The 24,442-nt window shown below is 38.8% G+C and overlaps 2 protein-coding genes and 1 long non-coding RNA gene across 41 annotated transcripts in view; 2 read left to right on the top strand and 1 right to left on the bottom strand.

Annotated features, from left to right (window-relative positions):
• Positions 1-7,921, top strand: part of SYNE1 (spectrin repeat containing nuclear envelope protein 1) — a 290,474-nt gene extending 282,553 nt beyond the window's left edge. For 29 of the 36 annotated variants that reach the window (XM_086877258.1, XM_086877290.1, XM_086877260.1 and 26 more), the window contains 2 exons: positions 687-745; positions 6,795-7,921. In XM_086877258.1, coding sequence (XP_086733384.1) covers positions 687-745; positions 6,795-7,035 — 300 coding nt within the window. In that variant the 3' untranslated portion in view covers positions 7,036-7,921. The remainder of the gene's footprint in view (positions 1-686; positions 746-6,794) is intronic. The other 7 variants (XM_086877287.1, XM_086877284.1, XM_086877285.1 and 4 more) reach the window with 2 other exon arrangements.
• An 8,128-nt stretch (positions 7,922-16,049) lies between these two features.
• The window catches only part of ESR1 (estrogen receptor 1), a 183,154-nt gene continuing 174,761 nt past the window's right edge, over positions 16,050-24,442 (bottom strand). For 3 of the 4 annotated variants that reach the window (XM_086877292.1, XM_023923389.2, XM_086877291.1), the window contains exons 8-9: positions 23,031-23,214; positions 16,050-21,280 (exon numbers count right to left, since the gene is read on the bottom strand). In XM_086877292.1, coding sequence (XP_086733418.1) covers positions 21,046-21,280; positions 23,031-23,214 — 419 coding nt within the window. In that variant the 3' untranslated portion in view covers positions 16,050-21,045. The remainder of the gene's footprint in view (positions 21,281-23,030; positions 23,215-24,442) is intronic. The other variant, XM_086877293.1, reaches the window with a different exon arrangement.
• LOC147654839 (uncharacterized) lies at positions 20,498-23,031 on the top strand. The gene is made up of 3 exons (XR_015283260.1): positions 20,498-20,680; positions 21,104-21,261; positions 22,922-23,031. It is a non-coding gene; the product is annotated as an uncharacterized LOC147654839 (long non-coding RNA).

Genomic DNA, 24,442 nt, shown 5'->3' with positions numbered 1-24,442 from the left:
TTCATAACTAAGTTGTATGATTCCTTGGATCTAGTTTTCAAGCTTCTGGGTTCTGCACCCACACAATTTTGAAGACTAAAGTAATGCTGTTTAGACTTTCAGTGCCAAATATGCTGATGCTAAATAAATAAATACTCATACAAAAGAATTACAATCAGAATTATAAACATCTAACTGCATTAAAAAATCCAGCAAATAGCTGTGATTGCGAGAATGCCCCTACAGTTATTTGGCCTTCAAAATCGTGGGGTGGAGAGGCAAAACTTGGCAAAGGAGGGTCTTGGACCTTTTTTCCTTGAGAATATTAATTTTTCTGCATGTGCATTTATAAATCTATATACATTTCCATATCAACCTAATGAGATAACATCTATTTCATATTACAGATTATTTGAACTAAATTTCTAGAGACTTTTTTTAAAACCCAGAGCTACTGTTCATAAACATAATGTCTAGACTGTTATTTTTGCGTTTGCTATGTATGGTCCAATAATTTTCATACTCAGCTAAGTGCAAAGAAAAGCCAGTTTCCTTGGTTCATGGGTATCGGTCACTTCATTTGATTTTTTTTTATTTTTTTTTTATGTTTCCTTTGCTGCACTTTTAATTTAGTTTCATCAGTAGCTTGTCTTTATTTGCCTGGACTGAACATTCTTCTTTCTTTACCCCCTGTTCATTGCAAACAGCCACGGGGCAAATGTAGTCTCTCACAGCCTGGACCCTCTGTCAGCAGTCCACATAGCAGGTACCTTGTTCTCCTGGTTTCCGCACTCTGTTCTAGAACACCAAGAGGATGATAGAAATTGGCCGTGATTCCTCTCGGTCCCACTGACTCCATCGGGTGGTCAGGACTTATGCAACCCAAACTTCCCTTTTGTTAATCATTTGGCAAAAGGGACTTTCAATTGCTTCAATTCTTGGTGTAAACAGAGATACAGGCTAATCCTTGGACATCTGCAGCTTTTGCTTCTCCATGAAGTCCCATGTAATCAACATTTATTTTTCATATGCCTGATCAGGGTGAGTGTGCATTTACACTCATGATATTTAATGGTAATTTTATTTTGGTGTGATTTAAGAGGAATGCTAGTAATTTCATGGCAAACACTTTCTATCATCCTCTTTACCTCTAGATATTAAATTAAGTCAGGTAATAGGCCAATATCATATTCTAGAATTCACAAAACCCACAGATCTGGATGAGACATACTAACACCCTTTTCTTAATTTATTTAGTTTCTTTTTTCTTCCTTTTTTTTTTTTTTCTTCCCCCCAAAACGTTTTGTTCAGTTTGTGGGTTTTCAATACGTTAGACTCAAAACTAAAAATCAGAATTTGAGAGTACTGAGACTCGGGATCACTTTCTCTCCCCTCCTCAGACGACTGCAATATAACATGCTAACACTGCCATGGCTCTCCCTGTGCTCGCATCCCTGCATTGCTCCGGGAGCAGCACCTCCCCATCTCTGTCTGACCGGTAGAGAGCAGGCTTGCAGCTACAGCTTCTTGCTTTCCACGGTGTCTCCAGCAACCTGTCATCTCTGCAGCTAACAGTGCTTCTGCATTCTTGTTGTTGTCACTGTGATCTGTGTACCTTCGCTCTTTCACTAATCGGTTTACTAGCCTCTACAATTACGAAGTTTTTTAAAAACAAAAAACCGAATGAGCAAGCCAACATGTGTCAAGAGGACGTCTTTTGCTATTTCATTGTCTTGCACACTGCTCAAATAATCAGAAAGTGTGATTAAGGTACATTTGTTTTACTAAATCTAAAAATCAATCTCATTTAACCTAAATCTCATTTATTCACTCTGTATCCAAAATTAACTGATTTGTTTTTAAAATAGCTTTTCAAATAGTCAAATATTTTTTGTTGGAAAGAAGAAAACACAAAATTAAGTAATTTTTTTTTTAAATAACTCCTGTTAGAGTCAAAGAAAGAAGCAAACACTAGATTTAATACAGTGATTGAGCCACAAACAAGCAGACAAAAAAAAAACCTTAAGAGAATTATGTTTCTTCATGAGTGAAATCAAGACTTTATTCTCATTATAAATGAAGTAAGAAGCAAAACTACTTACCATGTAGATAATTACATAAACACTACTTTTAAAAAGTTTGTTTTACATGTGTAGTTAGGGACTGTGAGTAAAATGGCATAGTTATAAAAACATGCAACAAATGGAACAAGTATCTTTTATTGATTCTACACGCGCTAAGAAGCTGCCTGTTTTTAAGGATTTTTTTCCTTTGAAAGAAAAGGAAACCACATAGGAAATAGGGCATATATGTAAACTCCATCTTTTTGCCTGATGGAGAAAGAGAGCTAATTATTCAGCTCCAGCCTGCTATGAAGCTTGGCGTTTTGTTTCTCGTAGGGAGGAAGAAAAGGGAGGAGAGGGGCTTCACTCAGCAGCCACTAACAGTGAAGAGGAGGGGAGGATGTCTTTGACAGATCAGCATGCTTTTGCACTAGCACCATTGCACTGAAGGAACACATTGTGTGCGCTTTTCCACTCTCCTGTGTAGTCAAACCACTTCTGCCAGCCTTCTGAGGTTTCTGGTTGTAGGGGTGAGCCCCTGGCTCTAAGAGCAGCTAGCAGTGCTTTGTAGCTTTGAGATCAACCCCTGTTTCTAGTAGTGCCATTGCCGCGGCACCTTTCAGATCAAGGTTTTCCAGCACTGTTTATTAACACATCTTGTAGCAGCACAACACAATGTTCAATTTGTCATTCAGACAAGCATGGAATACGAATGAGTCACTGCTGAATAGGAAACTTAATCAAATGCACAAGCCAGACAGGTTGTGGTTGATGTATAATGTGGATTTAACTGATAATGCGGTACAAGCTGTCACTGTGTTCTTTAATATTTTGACATGCCTCTGATCAGAGTACTTTGTGTTTGATCTTGCACTGGATCAGCAAACCCTGTTGGAGTTTAATATAAAGGAGAAATAAAAAAGGTTTATCACACAAGAAATTGTGAAGGAAAGTTCATCTAAAAAATTAGAGGGGCCATGCTTTGTGTATGAAACGTGTCATATCACTTTGCCTTCTCCATGATCACCACAAAAAGACAGGCATATATAGTGTGATGCTAAGCAAGGTGCAGGGTTAAACTGAACATTACATTGTGGGTTTAACTGGAGTCTCATCCAAGCCATACTAGTAATCATGTGCTAGGTGGGAAAGCAAATCCAAGAAGCAGTTCCTCTTTCTTCATCAGTTTAACAGAGCTGTTATAGGTGCACACCTGGATCTTTGCCTGTGAATTTTTTTGAAGTGATTAAAATGTTAAAAGATTAAAATAGTGGTTCAGTTTGCTCAGGGGTGTTTACATTGTCTCTCTTGACCAGCTCTATTCAAGTCTTGGTGCCATAGTGCCAACCTCCATTTCCTGCTCTCTCCAAGCCTCCCCAAATGACTAGTGGATCTTTAAAGGTCACTTGCTGTTCCTGGAGCAGACCAAACCACATCACTCTTTGTGCCTTTGCCCACAAAAGGATATTCATGGCTACACAGTGGCTCAAACACAAGGTTTGGGTTTGGCTTGCCATGATTCTTTTCCCAGTTATTTCCCTCACTCTCGCTTAGTGCTTGATACTTAAATATCATATACAACTGCTGTTTCTTAAACTTTTTCAATTCACCCACTTTTTTTCTGTGCAAGAAGCCAATCATGTCTGGTATTTGCAAAGACCTTCAGCATCTATCATCATACAGATGAAATTTACTATTCTTATATTTTGTGCAATAGTCTTTTAATAAAGTTATTAAGTTAAGGCCCATTCTTGATTAACTGCAGTACATAACATCCTACTAGGCCAGCAGTGCCTCTTTCAATGTAAGCCTGTTTTCCACATTCCATTAGTCACTTAGCATTAAATTCACTTTATTTATTTCTATCAGCTTCACTTGAATGATAAATTCCTTTTTGAAAGCTTTCAGATGCTTGCTGCAATACAGATTGGTTACATCAACCATATTTTCCTTGGGAAAAAAAATAGCAATCATCTTTACAAAAAGATTCCCCTCTGAGCTGAAATTAAAGTTCACTTTGACCATCCTATCTATAGCCTGGTAAATTAGCTTCTCCTCTCCTGAAATGCTTAGAGTTCCAGTATCACTGACATTGCAAACTCTCAAAGTAAGGGTGACTATTGCTTGCACTTGGATTAATATATAAAATTTCTTGACATGAGGAAGCTTACTGTTGACCAGGACTGCAGCTGTGCTTCTCTCTTTCATCTGCTAAGTAGGAATTGTGTACTGGAGTGAGTAGCAGATGTTCCCACCTCTTTCCCTCCTCACAGTGTGACAAATGGTGGAGCAGTCAGAAGAGACAGCTAAAAGAAGCAAGGTCAAGAACAGAAATTACATTTTTCTGCAAAGTGGCACACAGTACTTCAGCTTTCCCTTCTCCTGCCAGACTAAACAGGTGTTCTGTCCTTAAAAATAGTGAGCTTTTTTTAATTAACAATGTATATTTTTAACCATCTCTCCTTACCAGATCTATTAAGCACTCTAAGCTGACCCATTCCATTTTTCAGCCAATTATGTAGATTGCAGAGGTGTACCTGCCGTAAACACAGGCCAGTACACCACTCAAACTCTTTATAACTCCCACTCTGAGGATGTTTTTGTAACATTTCATTATTTGCTTGTTTAATTGTTGCCGTGCAGTATTATTTTTCAATACCTACTTCATTGCAGAAAAAAAAATTTGCTTTGAATTGTTTTAATTTTTGAAAGTTTATGTTCCTTTTGAGATCAGCAGTGCAAGCTTGCATTACAATTTCTTTTTGTAAAACACAATGCAGTAAGATGCTGGTTTGTGCTCCTAAAGGCATAGGAAAAAGAAAAGAAAAACCCGGGATTAACTTCTGATTCAGTTTTTTGGAACATCCTTTTCTGACACCCAGAGTTGCTCCAGAGTAGCTCTGGGACAATGAAGAGAATCACAATTTGCTCAATATCAAACACCAGTTAGCAACTGCAGAAATGTGGTCATTTTTAGATTTGGATTAACAACATTTATACAATGAGAGCCTTGTAAATAGGTAGGCTGTGCAATCAAATGCTTGGAAGGTAATTAAGCACTCCTTGTTCCCTTTGTTCTTGCTTCAGCCCATTAACTTTCTGTCTTGGTATTCTCAGACAGTAGAAGTCCTGATCTAATTGAGCTTTAATATGGAATGCTCTGATGCTGTTTAATGTGCCATGTCCTTTCAATATCTTCTTTATAATACGTGATCCTACATTATGCGATAAGCAACTTTCCATCTGGGCTACAATAGTGTGGATTCAGACAACACAAGATCTGATGTTTTGATCATCACTGCTTCCTGGAATATTTAGTTCAAGCTTGTAATTCAGCATATCTGCATATACTTAGTTTTTATGTATCTGTTGGTCATCTGAACTTTACCAAATGTGCCTGGCCTTGTTGAAGTCCTCATAGTGGGGTGCTATACATATATGAGCAAGAAAATAAAATAATCTCAATCACAGAAATAATTATTTTCTGAACATATGGGAGGGGAACCCTTGCTAAGCCTGGCATTGTTTTGAAGATGATATTTTCATTTTGGATGCTTCCCCATACAGATTCAGATTTATCAGGGAGACAGGATCAAAAGAACAAGGGGAAGTCAAAGAAACAGTAAGGAATCATCACCCTGTACTTTACTGGGGAGCATTTGACTGCAGCCAATAAGCCTGATTTCCCACATGTGCTTATTAGAATTTTTATCTCTTAAACTCTAGGAAACAACAGATTTTTTTGAGGCCTCATGGTCATAGCAACCATGCAAATGTATTATAGCAACACATCTGAGACAAAATTCATGACCTAATGTCCTAATAGCAGAGTTCTTGAAGCAAGTTACTCGAAGGCTCTGAGTTCTTCCATTTTTGGCTTGTGCTGAAATACAGTATTTTCCCATGCCATTTAACTAGCACACTGAGACCATCAGATTTAATCTTTCCTAGTCACTGTTTTCAGCTCTTGATAGTTTCAGCCAAAAAGAAAAATGTGAAATTTATGTCTTTATCTTTCATTTAAAGTAATAGAATGGATTTTTGAAATGTCCCTTTGGAAGTATTTGTGTTAGATCTCTCCTGCCTCATAGACATGTGATAGGGTATGTGCCATTTCAAGTCAGATCCATCAACATAAGGGAGAAAATCACTTGGAAGGTGATGGTGTCAAGTCAGTTGAGCAGATAGATTTTAACTGCTGATTCTGTGCAAGATTCAAAACACAATGTGCTTTGTAGAAAACACGTCCCCATTACCTGTATATTGGTGTATTGATTGACAGAAATTGATGTAAGTGAATCTCAGTGCATTATGCTCTCATGGATACCTTATACATAAACAAATGCAGAAACTTCTGCAAATCAAATGCAACTGGATATTTTAAACAAGAAGGCCCACCTCTTTAGACAGCATGCATTGAACAAATATGGCAGGTACGGCCCACCTTTTATATTCCCCTTCTCTAAAGCTTAGTGCTTTAAGTGGATGGTCTTCCTCATAAATGATAAAAGGGGTGAGGGGTCACAAAGCACCTTCTGCTATAATCATTTGGTGTTTTCCTACCCAGTCAAGAAATCCAGGGTCTCTTAAAAGTCTTAGGGAAATAGCATGTTCACTGAAAAATACCTCTGCAGTTGTCAATCAGAGTCTGTGCAAATTGTTAATCGGCCTTCAGGGGAGGTTGAGTGCCCAAGGGCAACCTCTGCTGCAGTAATGTTTTAGTGTATTCAACTGCCCATCTTCTTTTCTCAGGTCCAAAAGAGGTGGCTCAGGTTCCTCCCCTTCTGAGGCTGGGCCAGCGTGGCGGTGCCCGTCCTTCTTCCTCAGAGTCCTCAGAGCTGCTCTGCCTCTTCAGCTCCTCCTGCTGCTCCTGATCGGGCTGGCGTGCCTGGTGCCAATGACCGAGGAGGATTACAGCTGTGCTATGGCAAACAACTTTGCCCGCTCTTTCCACCCCATGCTAAAATACATGAATGGTCCTCCTCCATTGTGAAGGAGACCTCTGAGACAGTGGGAGACCTTGCTGGAGTGCTGGCTAGATGTGCAGCAAGATGGTTTTAAAGGGTGGCAGGGTTCAGCGTGGCAGCTTTACCTGTCTGCTGTTGCCACCACTGTGCCCATCTCTTTCTCTGCTGGCACTCCGCTGGAATCAGTGTATCAGTATCAAACTGCACAAAGTATTACCTGAGTAGCATCATTTCAATACTCCTTGCATCCTGGGTACTAAGGAGGGTGCAACGTATGTGGGGGAAACCTCTTCTGTACAGCTTTTGGGATCTTTTAGCCACTTTATATCCAGGTCATTGCCCTGTACTATGCATAGCCAAGGACTTGATACTGTAGATCCTTTCCTGTGTGCTGCTCTAAATGACCCATTATCCAGTCTTTGTTAAATACCTTCTCAGTATCTACAGTATACAAAATAACCAATGCTTAAGGAATTTTAGAGCATTTGTAACATACCATTTTAAAGAATCTTGTATGGCAATGTATTATTCCCTGTGGTTTCTGTTTCAGGCATGGTGTTCTAACCTTTGCTTTGGATGCACAAGGTGTAAATCTGAGAAGCACTTTTTTAAGGTTTAAAAAAAAAAATGGATGTAATAAATAAGATTGCAGAAGTTTTTATGAGGAAAAAAATGTTGAATGTCAAGTTGAAAAACAAAGAACATATTTATGTATGTACAGTTTGCTAAGCCAAGTTTTGTTTGTATTGATTTCTTTGCATTTATTATAGATACCATAAAATATTTTGTCTACGTGCTTTTTAATGACTACTATGGAAATCTCTAAGTTTAGAATGAGATATGTATGGTATAAAAAAATAGAAGACATCCATATGCTGCACTTCAAAAAATAATTAAAAAATTCTATAACAATTTAATGGCATTAGGTATATCTTTGAATGACAACATCTGGAAAACGACAGCTGGCAGAATACCTGGGAAAGTATCACATTAGAGGTTGTGCTAATATTGAAAGCAGTACATGTTTTGGATTAATGATTCATCACTTCAGGTTTTTCTTTTTTTCAAGCTGCTTCTTGAAGTTCCCTCTCACCTGTGTGGGTTTTTTTTTCCCATCTGTGTTTATGTATATGCATTCATGTGCAACCTTTGACAATTGGTGTTGTACCAATCCACAATGAAGCAGATTTCTTCCTGTGAATATACTGGAAACTTCCTATTATTTTCCATAGAAGCTTAATACCAAGATAGATATTTATGTTTTTACTCATCATTATTTTAGTGGAATAGGCCCAAAACATAAGCATAAATAGAAGAAAAAGAGAACAAATTGAAAACTCATTAACTTTCCAGAACTATTGCAAAAACTTGCAGCCTATTCAGTAGTACTCTGCCCATCTTATCAGTCAGAACTAGACTTTGAAAGAACAGGATTCTTCTCAATTATGAAAAAAAATACAGAGCATGTCTCTAAGTTACTGCTCTTTAATAAGTTTAGGAGATTTGAAGCCATGAAACACACAATGTGAATTTTTCTTGAGTTATGTGTTTTTGCTTAAAATATATTGGATTGCATGACAGAAATAAAAAGGCCAGAAAAAAAATACAAGCACATTAGTTGCTGTTACGTAGAATTACTTTTTGGCATGTTGTGTTTAGAGCTGTTATGAGGAGAGGGTAGGGAACCACAAGCTGAAGTCCAGCATTTAGAAGAAATATAAAAAAAATAAAGCTTCCTTTTCAGATAAGTGTAGCATTAACATTTTTGCGAAAAGGATTTTGTATGTTCACAAAATATTTTCAATGTCTGATACACAAGTCTGGACTGACACAAATATGTGTTCTTTTCAAGGCTTAGTTTCCTTCATTGCTATTCAGAAGTTATGCTAGGCTAGATTAGTATTCATAATCACTCAGTAGACAAAGATAAGGAACACACATTTGAGCTACAAGGAAGAGCTGTTACTTGCAAAAGGCCTGAAATATTACATAAAATTGACCCCTTTTCTCTTTTCAGATATTGTTCTCTTTGGTAACATAATTTAATCAGTGGTAATCAGTGCATCTACATGATAATTCATTAGTTTGCTGGATCTATTAGTCTAAGTCTGTGCATGCTTTAGAAATCCTTTCATCAGCCAGTCTCTCAGTCTGCTGGTTAATTTTTTGTTGAAAGGTATTTTTGTTTCCTTTAAAAAAAAAATTGGAAAGAAAAAGACTCATTTAGGGAGGCATAAGGATCTCAGCCTCATCACATCATCAAGTGTTACTAGCTCTTTCAAATTCAGTGTATTTTTGGCTGATGGTTACCTGCACAACACACATGCACTGTCTCTCCTCTGCCTTGCTGATCAACTGGTGGACAGTGTCCCCACTATGCTTTGCCTCATCCAGCTGTTTTAAAGTAAAGATTCTTGTGTTCATACCTTCAAGTTCTGATCTGCAGACATTGATCTGACTATCAATGTACTGACAGTTGATGCAGAGAACTTTTTCTTGAGCCCAATGGACCTGCTCACACAAAGCAGTCCTCGAAGTGAACAGCAAAGTCTCTACAATGCCTGTGAATAAGGCAGTAACAGGTGGTGACAGAGGCCCATTAGAAAAATGTCACAGACGGGAAAAATGCCTGTTTGTAAATCCTAAATTTCCCATTCCTTCAAGGACAGGAATGTCAGCCTGTAAGCTGATGTGTCAAGGGAATAGCAGACAATTTGCGTCACCAGGTTAGAGGGTCCTTTAGAGTGCCACTTTGGACTTACTGCTTTTGATGCTTTAACTGGTCTGGTGCTGATTTTGAGACTTAAAGTGGTTTGAGCAATATGCTCCTACAAAAGGAATTCTAGTCATGAACCAATTCCATTATAACTTCACAGGTAATTTTGCAGAACTGGATCTTGATCCTAAAAGCTGACACAAAGAAGGCAAAACGTAAATAAGAGGGCAGGCTCTTCTCAAGTTCCATCCCAGGAGTGCCAGTAACTCAGAGGTCTAGCTTGAGTTGCAAATCCCCATGAGTTATCAACAAAGGCATTTATCACCACAGCATGAACCAGGTTAAATGGGGTACCTGTATGGGAGAAAAAAACACACTCAGAAAGCTGTCAAGCATTGCAGCCAGTGGCACTAGCCAGTTTGGGAGCCTGGGCATCTTTCTCATCCTGATAATGGGATGCTAAAACTCTCTAAGAAATGCACAACTTAGTGTCTGAGACACCCTGTCTCTGTGATAAACCTGCAACTCAACACTTCTCTTTCTGAAAAACGTCTCTTTCTGAAACATCACCTATTTGGGCTCTGTAAACACAAGGGCTGATTTCTGGTGATGCACCTTGAGCCTTGGCTGCAAGGCATGAGGACAGGCAGCAGAGGAGCTGCCAAACTGGGTCTGTCTTGAAATCATGTGTTCAAGCATAGAGAAAGTAGACTCTGCCTCTTGGGGAGCTCAGGTCATAACTGTGTTGTATTTTTTCCTGTTTTCTACTGTAGGTAAATGCAGTAGCTTCTGTAGAGGTGTAGTCATCCCCCCAGCTTGACATACATTGCAGCTCTGAACCTTGCTTATTGGCTTGTAGTCACCTCAGAGCTAGTGAGTGTTCAAAGGTAACTGGTTGCTCTGTGACTTCAGACTGTAGTATCAAAACACTGTGTCATTATGCTTGTATTGATAATAGTGAAAAATAATGAGCACAATTTACCCTGGACTCGCTGCATCTCTTTGTGGAGCTTCATTTGTGGGTCATGCTCAGCAAAATCTGAAGGCAGGCTGCAAAGTGTTATTTAGAGACAATATTAGGAGTACAAATGATCTCAACTTGACAGTAGTGTCCTCTTAACTCCTCATAGCTGTGAGAATGATGATACCCATTACCTATTCCCCACCCTGCTCCAGCAGCTATAACAGCTTCTTTCTGCAACAGATCAATAGTTCCTCACCCCTGGTTTGTCACCCTTCCAGCTTTGTGAACACCTGCAGTATTGCTCTCTCCCTCTTTAGAATATTTTTCTGCATCTGGCTGTTGAACGAGAACAAAGATGTGCTTGCTTTTGAGCAGTCATCCCTGGCCTTTGGTCTTGTTATTTGTGGTTGAGAGATCTGTTTACAACTGATAGCATCTCTCAGCATGCTCATCATCATCATGTGCATCTGAGTGGATGTGTGTCTGTATGTTCAAAGGTATAACAGACACTGGTTGTTCACAGCCTTCAGACTACAGATGCTATCAAGACTTAGCAACTGTAGGAGGATTCTGAGACATAAGAACAAGTCAAGGGGAAAAAATGTAGATTCTAAAGCAATAGAAACCATTGATCTTCTCTTTTTGGCACTTACCATATTTCATTTGGTGTTTAAAGCAATGGAAAGGAAAAAGGCAGAATAGTTAGTTTTGATTTAAGCAGGGTGGTATTGGCAGCAGTCAAACGCAGATTTCATCTAAAGCAGTATTTGTGTAAATTGAGGGGAGAAAGGAGAATGCAGGGAGGGGTCTTTTGGGTTGTGTGTATTTATAGGCACACAGTTCCCCACATAAGGGAATTTGTCTGGGTACTGGCTGAGTGGTTTTAGCCTTGGCAGCATGTTGTAAAATGCACTGTAGCCAGCTGAATTCTATTGTTGTTGCCCTGTTTGGCCGTAATTAGACCCAGAGGGACGTAGGCATGAAACCTGTATTTGTGAGAAATTGTGTTGTGGTAATAATACTAAGAACATTAGAATGTTCTAATAATGTTCCCCAATAAAATAATTAAATAAATAAATAGATAAATAGGAATTATTAAGAGAATTGATTTGTCTTCCCAGAAAGAAGTAGATAAAGATCTGTGAAACAAGATAAAAGGAAATGAATAACTGCTAGCTGAAGCACTGAAGATTTGTCATAGACTAAGACCTGGTTAAGTGACAGAAATCTGAATTTTGTTAAATGATTCCTCTAAAAGAATATAGGACATGAAAGCTGTAACATCTGTTGTTTGGTGCCACATAATATATCATTCCAAAAATTAATTGGTCAAAACTGCTTTGTTTGAGTAAGAATCTGTTTAAAGATCTGAGATACAGCAAATGGATTTGATCACAGTGATGTCTGAATAACAGTGGCACATTTCACTTTTCGGAAAGACAGGATGCTTTAGGAAAGTATTGTCCATTTCTTGTATCAAAGGTGTCTTTAGTGAGAGGGGAGAGGTCTAGAGCTAGAGAGCTCTTCTGGTCAGAGATCATGCAGATTTGGATGTAGTTTGCACACAGGTTACTCAGGCCAGGTTGGTTTTTTTTTTTGTTTTCTGGCATGTTGTAATTCCTGGAAGACTGCTATTATGGATGTTGTAATTGTGGGTTTTTCCATTCCTTTGTTTTTAAAAAGGATGTTTTAAAAACAGCTGGAATTAAACCTACCAGAGTCCACTTTTTTCTATGCAAGTGCTCACAAGGCTATCCAAGAGGTGGGACATTCATGGCTGTAGTGTTTTCTTTACATACAATTCAGAAATTGTATGGGAAGCTCTCCTGGCCATAGAGCTGCAGGTTAAATTATAGGGTTGAGATTTTTACTCCTTTGCTTAACTTGAAGCATGGTGCAGGCAGGTATGCAGACTAAGGGGGCAAGGGAAGTACAAGCAAAAAGTCCTGGAAGAAAGCATGGTGCTCTAACATTTTGGGATAGATAGATAGATAGATAGATAGATAGATAGATAGATAGATAGATAGATTAGATAGAAACAAAGAAGACATTTCTGAGCTGTAGTTTCTTTTTTTGATTTCAGATTTAATGTAAGCAAAAATTAATCCTGTAAGGACAGACTGGAATTCAATCTTTTCAGCTTTCACGTGAATGCCTAAACTTTCAAGCTTTTATGTGCCCTGACTCTCACCACAAAATGGACTGCACTTTTTGCTCATCTCTAGGGTGTAACATACTTTTTCATCTTTCCATAGATGACATAAGTTCTGAAGAGGTGAGTGAAAAATAGATTTGCTTCTTGTCAGATTCTTTTTTGTCTTAGAGAGTAGCGTTCAGTCTTTATCTGTAGAGAAGCTAAATACCTTGATCCCAAAATGTTGCAAAATCTGGCTAAAAAATGCCTGAAAACGCATCCTTTCCTCACATGCACATTTTTCATCTGTTTAAAATTTGACTTGCTGAGGTTGTACACAAGTGTGTAGGAATGGAAGACAGCAGGAGATAAATTCCATATCACCTGTATGCCTGCAGAAATGAAGACATTTAGCAGAATGACACCTAAATACTGCAGCACAAAGTTCTTAAAGGGACATGAGAGCTAGTTAGCCTTGTTCCTGCTGAGATAAGTGCCAAATGTTATTATTTTGATGGTCAATTTTCCTGAAGACTTCATGACCATTTTTACACTTGAGCATCTGTGTCTGCAGGATGCTGTGGTGAATGGTAATAATTGGAGCCTGGCTGGGCATAAGAAGAAACACGTACGCAGTGCCCTTCCATGGGGATTCTTTTTATGTGAGCACTCTGATGAGTGCTGGTTTATATGTTTAGATTTTCCTCTCCTCTTCACTGTGTAGGTGGTGGAGACAAGCAGTGTAATGCAGAGGAAGGAGAGGTAAAACATTTCCAGCCATAGAAACAGCTGCTTCATGGGGCTTTTAATGTTGCAGTTTCTGGATAGGAAAAAAAAAATTAAAAGTCCATCATTTAATTTTGAGGAATAAGCATGGCCAAAAGGCTTTTAATGAGGGAGGGTGCCCCACTCTGAGAACACTGAGGCTTTAGCCCATGAAGAAGCTGTTATCATTGCATTATGAGGATTGCCTGAATTAACAGGAAAGAAAAGTTGTCAAATATGTTCTTCAATTATGCCATAACTATGTCATACCTTTCTAATTAGTTAAATAAAATACGCTGGAACAAGACAGGCATCACTTACGTGTTAGCAAAGAGAGAAATGAGGGGTGTGGGGGATGCCAATGCATCCAGCTGTGTGCATCCCCTGGGGGAGCTGCTCCGTAAGGTGTTATGTGTGGTGTGAGGGGAGTGAGGGTGATGGGCTCAGGAGTTTCAGCTGCAAAAGCTCTGCAATTAAATAGAAAGTCATGTCCTTCCTGCATCATTTCTCAAACTTCTTCACCCAACAGAAATAAGAAATTGGGAATGAAGCTGGAGTCCCAGGTGGCTCCTGACCATTGAAATGTGCCCAATGCCTGGCTGTAGAGGCATTCTTCGTGGTGGGTTCTGGGTGTCTGAGCAAGGTGACATCTCATCCACCTTCTCCCATCACAAAAGACACATCATGGGAGGGAATGAAGATGAGGGAGACAGACTCTTTTCAGTTGTTCCCAGTGACAGAAGGCAATGGGTAGAAATTAAATCACATGAAATTCCACCTGAACACAGGCAAAAGATTTTATAACGTGAAGACCATCAAACACTGGAAAAGGGAGAGGTACCCAGAGAGGTAGAAATATCTGTTTTTGTGGCCCTGAACAATCTTCTTTAGGTGATCCAGCTCTGAGCCAGGAATTGGACTAGGCAGTCTCCAGTGACACATTCCCAGCTCTGTGGTGCTGTGTTTCTGTGCACTGTGATGCTGTGTTATGGTGTCATGCTGCAGAAAGAGTTGGACAGAAGAATGCCTAATCTCAGGTAGTATGCAATCCCAGGCCGTGTGCAATCCTTTGCTCATTCAAATTGTTACAATTTTTGCAGAGGTAAGTATGTTCAGACTTTATCTGTGCAGTTTTTCGTCTAGGAGTGCCATATTCTTGATTTTGCAGGAATATTCTCCTATCTAACTGTTCTTTTGAGTTTAAGTCTCTAAGTTCAGTATTATGGAGCAACTGTCTTCTTAAACCATTTCTCCATGAACTGTAAGTGCTCATTTGTTCCTGTGGTTAAAAAGCCATGAAATGGTGTCATGTTTTGAATCAGCATTGAAAATTGCTCTATTATTTTGAGCACATATACATTTGTAATTAGTTCCTATTGCTCTGACCCACCCTTTGTGGCCAAAGAAGCAACTTGTGGTCAAATTCTTTGCTTTGGTAGTGTATTGCAAAATAATTACATGATTTGGAACCATTGTTCAGTTCTACTCAGTACTTAAAAATCCCAACAGTTCCTAACATTCTTTTAGAGTCTTTATAGGTTATTTTTCTTTCATACTTGACAAGCTATAAGGTGAGGTTTCACATGAACGAAGCATATTGCCTATCTTGTCTTCATCACTGAGATAATACTTAAAATTGAGGTAAGCATCTTACAATTTTTTCCTTTTAAGTACAATGAAACATCCCATAAAACAAACACATTTTCCTTATATATTCTTATAAGAGAAGAACCTATGAACCAATAGTCTTATGTTGAACCAGCATGGCACAGAAAATAGATTAAAAAATAATCAATATAGAGACCATATTCTCTTCATGTTACTGATAAATATAAATACTACAAGTACTGAAATACATTAGTATGTATGCAAATGCTATAAATTACTGGTTTGATTCTTTGCAAACACCAAATATGATTTTGAGATTATTTTAGAGAACAGAATTGAGTTCAAAGTGGTCTTACATTAATAAAAGTATCATTCATTTTTTTTCATCCCTTCCTGATGGCTTAGTCAAGACAATTTTTTTTTCCTGAGGACTAGTTTCACTCAGAAAAGGAGTACTATCTTCCTTCATATAAGCTAGCCCATGGTGAGTGGCAGCCAACTGTAGAGGGCTAAATTCACGCAATCTGTCTCTTCTGCCATAATGTATTTCACAAGCCAAAATAAGGAATGTGAAGCAAAATACTAAGGACATTAAAGTACATCAAGTACTGGGTACTTAGCTAACTTCCCTGGTGTCATTGGGATTACTAGAGACTATACCTAGCTTGTTGTTGACTCTAGATATGGAGTCTCTGATCCTTTTCAGGGAAAGTAAAGAAACTAAGAAATGGTTTCCACTTTCATTTAGATGCACAGAAACAGACACATCCTGATTTTTGCTGTCCACTGAAAAACAATAAGCAGAGAAGCATCTTTTAAAAACATGCAAAATATAACAAAGTTAAACAATGCGTTCTGATTAATTCTTTATTTTCAACATCAAATACACTGATAAAAATCTTGCACCAATCAGGTAGCCTACCAGATTTTTTTATTTAGACTTTTTTAGAACTTTTTTTAGGTGCAAAACAAAGAAAAATATACCTCACCAAAACCAAAGACATCAATTTCATATGCATCAGTGAAAGAACAGAATACTTCAACAAATACATTATAACAGCTGAGCCTATACCAAAGAAAGGACTTTACATTGACAGACTACATAGTGCACACAAAAGCATTGGTTTCATAGTACATACAATAAGGTAATACATAAAGTGGCTTGATAATGCAAGTCTTGTGACCAGCAGTATATCCCTTCCTTTTTCAATGGGCACTTTCTGAAGAAACAGACTTCTAATCATAGGCACACAGGATTACAGAATTTACTAATTTGCAAGATGGCAGCATATAATTTTTTTTTAATTTTTTTTTTATTTCTTTAGGCACATTTGAATGCAGAAGAATGTTATATTTTTTTAATACAGTGCAAAACCAAATACCCTTTATGGGCATCACTTTGAAAACAACTTTCAGGATATAAGGCCATCCACATTTGAAGAATGAAAGGGAACTGTGAGTAGAAAGGGTAGGACATTAATATTGGGAAAACATTAATTTCAAACTCTCAGATCAATTTGAGATTATGCTACACTTGCAGGTGAGAGCAAAGATTGGTTTGTATTATGATACAATTGTTAACAACACCCTTCTATGACATGTGTTGACTTTCTATCTGTAAAGCCATATCATGGTTGTAGATAGCATAGAAAACATTAATCTCATTATTCAAAGTAAGAAATGCACTTCACACAAGTTCAGCTGAGAATGCCTTATATACAAAATCCCATTATCTGCAGCTTGAGTTGCACTCCAATTTTAAAGCAGGAAATTATATACACAAGAGGGGCTTGCCATGTTCTTACCTAAGCCTGTAATAAGACTAAAGACCTACTGAGGCAGAATTTTTACTTTGTTGGTAATTTGCTTGTTTTTAAACATTTAGCACAGCTCTTAAAGAATCAGTTGGCATCAAACTGAAATTGATGGAGGCTCCAGTACAAATCCTGGCTCGTATGAAGGGGATGGTTTGGGGTTTTTTTGTTTGCTTTTTTTCAATTCAAGGTCCAGTGATCTGCTGACAGTCCTTTCAATATCCTTGGGAGCTCAGTTCAGATTATTTAATTAATAACATTTTTAAACCCCTCAATGTAGAGGAGAAAAATCATCAAGTGATGTCACTAAAGCGTAATAGTAAATTTATCACAACGCACACCAAGAAACTTTCGTTAAATTATTTTACCCGAGTACAAATCTTACTACCCCAACTGGGAGTTTTACCTGAGACAAAGTCTGCAACATTGAGATGTGGCTCAAACCACTATAAACCAGAGTAGCTTTCACATATTCAAACACCACATATTCTGACACCACTAAGTGCTACACATCTCCCTATGTCCTCTTCTACTTCCCAAGCTTTTTGCAATACTTCACTAACAACCGTGTTCTCAAGCAAAGCAAATTCATCTGGTCTATTTATGTTTGCCTTGTGCTGGTATTACATTGCCTATGTTTCTAGAGGGTTTTTTGTTTTTTGATGTTTTTGTTTTTTTAAAAAAATCCATATATAAACGTTACAAAATAATTATTTTGTTAGCTGTCCAGAGACATCATTATGAATGTTTTGGTAAAAGCATAATTAGCTGCCTTGAAAAGTTTTCTTTCAATTTCTTTTTACATGCTATATATTTTTATGTAATATCCAGCACCAGGTATTCAGGTAGTACTGGTTTGTCAGCTGCAAATATAAAGTATATATGTATATATATATATATACACACATAAAATATATATTGTGAAATAACAATTACCAAATTTCAGGCACAATTGTTTGCATACATGAGAGCATCATTCAGAATTACATATGAAAAAAGTTACCATTTTTGTATCATAGACTTGATTTAATCATTTGAATAGCTACATTCAGCTGTCTGATATGGGGGGCATCTTTATAGGTAACTCTGGGAATGTTATTATATTCATTAAGGTGCTGCTTCAGTTAAAATCTCATTAAAAAGTTAATGACATGGATCCTAAATCTGCCCCGAGGTAAATTAATATACTACTGGGAATCACTCTGGTTCTTTCTAGCTTGCCCTTCACTGTTGTTACCACAAACATGGGAGGACTGGTTGAAAGCCAAATTGCTTCCTTGCAAGGGCTAAGCCCAGGAAAACATTCATAATTATTGTGAGCTGATATCATTTTGTATATCCCAAGACACATTATGATACCCTTCTGACTGCTGCATACTACTTCAAATGGTACTTTTCCATCTTCACTGGGAAAATCTCTTGTGTAAAGGTTCTTGCCCTATATAGGTACCATCCAAATCCGACCCTCTGTTGTGAATTGTTCTCCATGAGCTACCTTTTATCCTCCAGGTCAAATCTACACTTGAATGGATGTAATGATCTATTCTGGTATGTAGGAAGGGAGGCATTCGTTTAAACCAATTTGCCTTCCAGCTTATGAGCTTGATCTGTGTGTTCTATCCTAGAGAACACCAAGTTGCATGTAGAATATTTAAAGAGCAGCTCTAGTGCACACTGGGCTACAGGTGAATGATGACGATGATGTAAACATGTGAATTAACTGCAGGGATTCCTGTGCTCCATTCAGATCTTAGCCTGCACTCGTTTCAGTAAACTCATGGTTTTTCTAACACATCTGAAAACGAGCTTCTAAAAATCCTAAAAATGTCCATTTTCTTTCATGACATTTAGGAGCCCTCAAAAAGCCCTTAGGTACCAAATCAGTGCTCATGCACACACACAGACACACACATACACACACATGCTTTTACTGAACACACAAAAAGACAAAATCTTCAGCACATTCAGAAAAAAATGACACCATAATATGCATCAAGAAAAGGCCTATGAACTTACGGTGACTGCTTCACATGTTTAGGCTTGCACAGTTTTCGAGGAATCTTCTCAAACATTGGTAGCATGTAGCTTTAGGCTTTCAAACTGCTCATATCCTCAGATATGTACAGATATGAAACTATTATAGACACCATTATGTACATTCCACCATATGTAAAGAACTGAATTCTTGACTTGAAGCACAAACCTGTCCTATGCCTTGCTGCCTTCACAACTGCTGTGAAAACTTAATCTCACTGCACACAGGCTCTGCCTGTGTGACAGGGAGCATAATTAGACATAGGCACTCCTGTGTGGCATTACTTGCACTCTTTCCTATATTTAGTTTCTACAGGATATTCCAATCAACATAAAGGTTTCAACTATAGTAAAAACATCCCTAAACCATTTCACTAGCACTATGGCCAGCTGCTGTGGAGCAGCCTACACACGTGCTAGGAAATACCCTCACTGGCAGGGTGGTTGCTTCCAAGTAGCTATTGGAATAGTCCCTGGTCCATGCTAACTCCCAGTCTGCACCTGTCAACCAGAAGTGCAGATAGCACAGGCAAAGTTTATCATTAGATCAGTAAAATATCCCTGGCATATGTAATAATCTCTTTCCAGTACCCAGCAAAGTTCCCTGACATTTAATTTTCTAGCATAGAGGCAGTCAAACAGCAGCACCAACTGCTACTTTGGATAGTGTATCATGTGGAGTTCTTCAGTCTCTTTCACTTCTTGTTGAAACTCTTGATGTCAGTGAACCTTTTGTATATTTACAATTGGTCTGAAGCATCAAGGTGATCTTTATGAATATCCTTAGGAGCTGCAGACATGCATGGAGAAAGATTTATCTTTCTGGACATGCAGTCCCAGAGTCTACACCATGTCTGAGGCTCACTGCCCAGTTTTGGTGTCACAGGTGAGCTGGCTCTTATTGAAATTAGTAGTATCAATTGATATTGAAACATGCCACAACAAGAGCCAAAGAAAGTCATGGCAAGAAAAACCTGCTGCTCTGACTGTGATACTAGCCCTCCCACACGCAGCTAGACCACACTCTGCTGAGTGGGATGAGACCATCCTACCCTTCTGTGCCAGTCTCACACTGGCATCCTCACCCCTTGCTTTGTGACAGCACAAAGCAACAAAGCACAGGATAGGGGGAGGGACTTCTTGTAAATAGTTCTGGATCCTGAATGTGTGTGTAGACTTTTTTTAAGACCTGATGATTTTTGTAATCATCTGGTCTGATTCAAGAGTAATTCTCTATGTAATCTCTGTTTTCCATGTTGCCCTGGATTTACAGTCTTGGGCAACAAAACAATTTAGCTTTCTAGGATCAGACAAGACAGCATGCATGCAAAGCAATTCATCTAGAGGATATGGTAAGGGTACCTAAAAGTTTGGTCAGAATGAGCTTGAGAGAGAGTTGTCTGGTGATGTATGCCAGCGAGGTAAAATAATCCTCAGTTCCTTCACACCGTAGGAAGAAAAGTGGCAGGAATCTAACTAAACTACCACGGCAGTCCCTCGCAGTGCAGCTTCCCTATGGCACACTAAGATGCCAGCCAACTTTCTGTTTCCACTGCCAAAGAAGTCATCCAGAATCTCTACCAAACTGCTTCGAAGTTTCAAGCAAGTAAAGGATTAAGCAAGCTCAGGATTTTGGGTGGGTATTAACAAAGACTACTACTCATGAAGATACCAATATGCATGGGTGGTATGGCCTATTGATTTATGGTAAAATGAATGAATGGTTTAGATTAGGACTTAGTTACCCAAATAACATGCAAAATTAAATAAAAACACTGCAAATTTTTAATCAGGTTAGCCAGACAATCCTTGCTGGCTATCCATGGCAATGAAATGTCTTCCATTTAGGATAAGCAATCAATTTAGGCAAGCGCTTGACAAACACTCATATGGAAAATGCTGGTGTCTGTTGTCACTGGAGTGTTTTCAAAGGCGAAATGAAGCATGAGCTAGGTAGAACACTGCTGGGTTTCTCATACCACTGTATATGCTGACTTCTGTTTATATTGTATTCTGCACATTCTCCTCTTCTTTGCTGTTTACATAAAACGACTGCAAGGAATGAGATGAAGCTGATGCAGTTGTCAGCTGGCTTCGGTTTTCCTCTTCCATGGGTGCAGCACTCCTGGCTGCTGGGGCGTGCAGTCGGTGAGCGTCCAGCATCTCCAGCAAGAGATCGTAGAGTGGAACTACGTTCTTACACTTCATATTGTACAGGTGCTCCATTCCTTTGTTGCTGTGGGTTGTGATGAAACAACAGTTAATTTTCCAAATATGCTATGGAGGGGAGGGAAGATACCAGCTAATAATATTTTCTGGGTTCATATAAATCCTGTATTGTACAAAACAATTGACTTAGCAGTGCATTTGCTGTACACGTCTGCTACAGTGAAGCAAAAGGCAGCAACTTCAAAGAATGTTGCAGACTTCTGGAGTCAAGTTGCCTTCTACAGGTGCCTCTTTTGCTCTTCTCTTCCTAAAAAGTAGCTTGACCACATAGACTCTTAACTTAGCCACTGCAACTAAGTGGGCGGGATTGCCTTTCTCATAATAAAAATATATCCTTTTTTTCCTAGAAAATAAGATCAACTAATTTCTTAGCAAAAGCTCACTTATAATATGAATTATAATATCAATTCCACACCCCACCCCCCACCTTTTTTAGAGGGGCAGAAAAAAGGTTCATTAACACAAGGACAAAGAAACTCTACAAAATGACACAGTGAAAAAAACCACATGCATACATCCCTTGACTTTTCCCTAGAGATCTGTGTATCAGTTCAGGAGATAACATCTACATGTTTCAGCTTTAGTAGCTATGATACGGTGTTTACTCTAATTGAAATTTCATTAGCTGAAATAATGAAAATTAAAATCTGCGTTGCAACATCTCCCGTGGTTTCATAATAATAAAATCTATAGATTATCTTTGTAGAAATTTATCCTGTTAGCACCTCATCCACTGAGCAGCTACCTTAAGTGGTAATTTGGTACAATCATTTGCTGCAATTCCTAACAGTGTGTCAGGCGGCTGACCTCAGATTAGCAAAAGGCATGGTCCTCTAGACTGAATTTAGTAGCTCCACATTTATCCTCACCCCTACAATTCACATAATGATCCTAAATCTCTTTTCTAAAGTGATTTGCAATCATGACACTTGTGAAAAGTGGCTGCATAAAAGTGATAGTTTTATTAAATCTTATCATATAGGAGACTAAAGGTTGCAGAGCTACATTCATATTCTACTCAGTACTTTTCCAACACCGGTGTCCAGGTCCGGGGTCCTCACCCTGAGAAAAACTTAGACCTGTTAGAACAGGTGCAGAGCAGGGCCACAAAGGTGATCCAAGGGCTGAAGCACCTCTCCTATGAGGAAAGGCTGAGAGAACTGGAGAAGAGAAGCTGGAGAAGAGAAGCACCTGAAGGGGGCCTGGAAGAGAGCTGGAGAGGGACTTTTTACAAGAGCATGTAGTGACAGGACAAGGGAGGGTGGCTTCAAATTGAAAGAGAGCAGGTTTAGATTAGGTACTCAGAAGAAATCCTGTACTGAGGGTTGTGAGGCTCTGGAGCAGGCTGTCCAAAGAAATTGTGGATGCCCCATCCCTAGAAGTATTCAAGGCCAGCTTGGACAGGGTTCTGAGCAACCTGGTCTAAGTGGAAAGCATCCCTTCCTGTATCTGGAGAGTTGGAACTAGAGGATCTTTAAGTTCCCTTCCAAACCAGGCCATTCTATTATTCTATGACACATAAAATTAAAAGCAGATACTACTTTCTGTCAAACTATCAGCACTATTATGACAAAAGGCAGAAGAAGGGACAACTAGAAGGGACAAATGGGGTAAATATTTTCATATGGATTTTTTTTTTTTTTTGTAGTTGCCCTTCACAGAGCTTGCACTGCCACCCACAAAGGAAAAGAGTGCATTTGTGACACCTCTCTTGCATGGGCCCAGCACCAAAGTGCTGACTGTGTGCTTGCTCTCACCTCATGTGTCTGATGTGAGAGAGGATGAGGAGGAGCTGAGCCAGTCGTCTGTGTTGCTGCTGCAGAGAAAGACCTGACTTGGCCATTAAGTGTATCAGAGTGTCTATGATTTTGTCCAGGACACGGTGAATATAGTCTTTCTCTTCCAGAGATTTCAAGGTGCTGGAAAGAAATGTGTACACACCTAGAGTAGGAGGGAGAAAGAAAACAAACAAACCACAGACAAAAGTTATTTTGGTGGACTCAGAGTTGCCCAAGGTATCCCCTGTGGCACCTCTTGAACTGTGTTATGCCATGGGATCTGACTGTGGGCCAGCTTTCTTGCTTGGCAGCCAGCTTGCTGCTCTGAATGACCCTGGAGCATGGATTTGGGCACTGTGGGAAAAGCAGGAGGAGGAAGTCAATGCCACTTCCCTGCCTGGATCCCACCAAGGTCTGTACCAGGTGCTGGGTGACACCTGAAGCTAGACCTACCTGTGAGCTGTGCTCTTCTCTTGGCCACTTGGCTCTGAAACCTTGAGGAAATGCTGTTCCCCCTGAGACCTCTGCAATACTTACCAACCAACCCACGCTTTCAGTAGCTTTTGCCATTTTTCCTACTGTTTAATATTTGACTTTTAATGATTTTCTAATCAATCTAGAACTGAATAATGTTACTATGAAACATGGAAACAAAACCAGGGCTTGTTTATGGACATTTGCCTCAAAGAATTCCTCCCAACCAAGCAAAAGCCTTGAAGGGTGCACTCTTTCACCTGCAAAGCTGACTCTCCTTTAAAAACCATGTCCAAATCAACTTGTGCAAATTTATCTGTCTTGAACTGCTTATTCCTGAAAGTGAGCAGCCTGAAAGATTGTACCAGATAGAATTTTTTTCCAGAGGACAAAACACTTTAAAACTCCCCTTCCAAGAGCCCCTCTACATCATCTATGAGAGCCTCTAATCCGGGCATAAGAGTTTTTCTAATAGTAAATCTTGGGAGCATGAAGCACATCAGCTTTCAAAATGGGAAAGTCTAAATTATTTTGGGATGGTTTATCTTGATTTTTTTTTTTTGGACAACACCACACAGCTGATGTGAATCAGGTCACAAACAGCACTGTGCTGCCAAAAGAGAGCTGTTGCATTCAGCATCAGTTTTTAAATCTTTTGGACTGAACCAGTAACTCTAAACAGGTCATATTGCCATAATCCAGTCCTGAAGCACCAGAGGTTTAAGATGTACATACGGTAATACAATTAAACTGGCCTCATCATAGAGGGTTCATCATCCTGTGTCTATTTTATATATATATATATATATATATATATAATACATATAATATGATATATATTATGTAATACCTATAATATCTATAATATCTATAATATCTATAATATCTATAATTTATAATCCTGTTTTTGGCCCTTC

The sequence above is a fragment of the Cyanistes caeruleus genome, chromosome 2 (assembly GCF_971803275.1).
Source record: "Cyanistes caeruleus chromosome 2, bCyaCae1.hap1.1, whole genome shotgun sequence".
Lineage (NCBI taxonomy): Eukaryota > Metazoa > Chordata > Aves > Passeriformes > Paridae > Cyanistes > Cyanistes caeruleus.
This window is presented reverse-complemented; position numbering and strand designations above follow the sequence as displayed.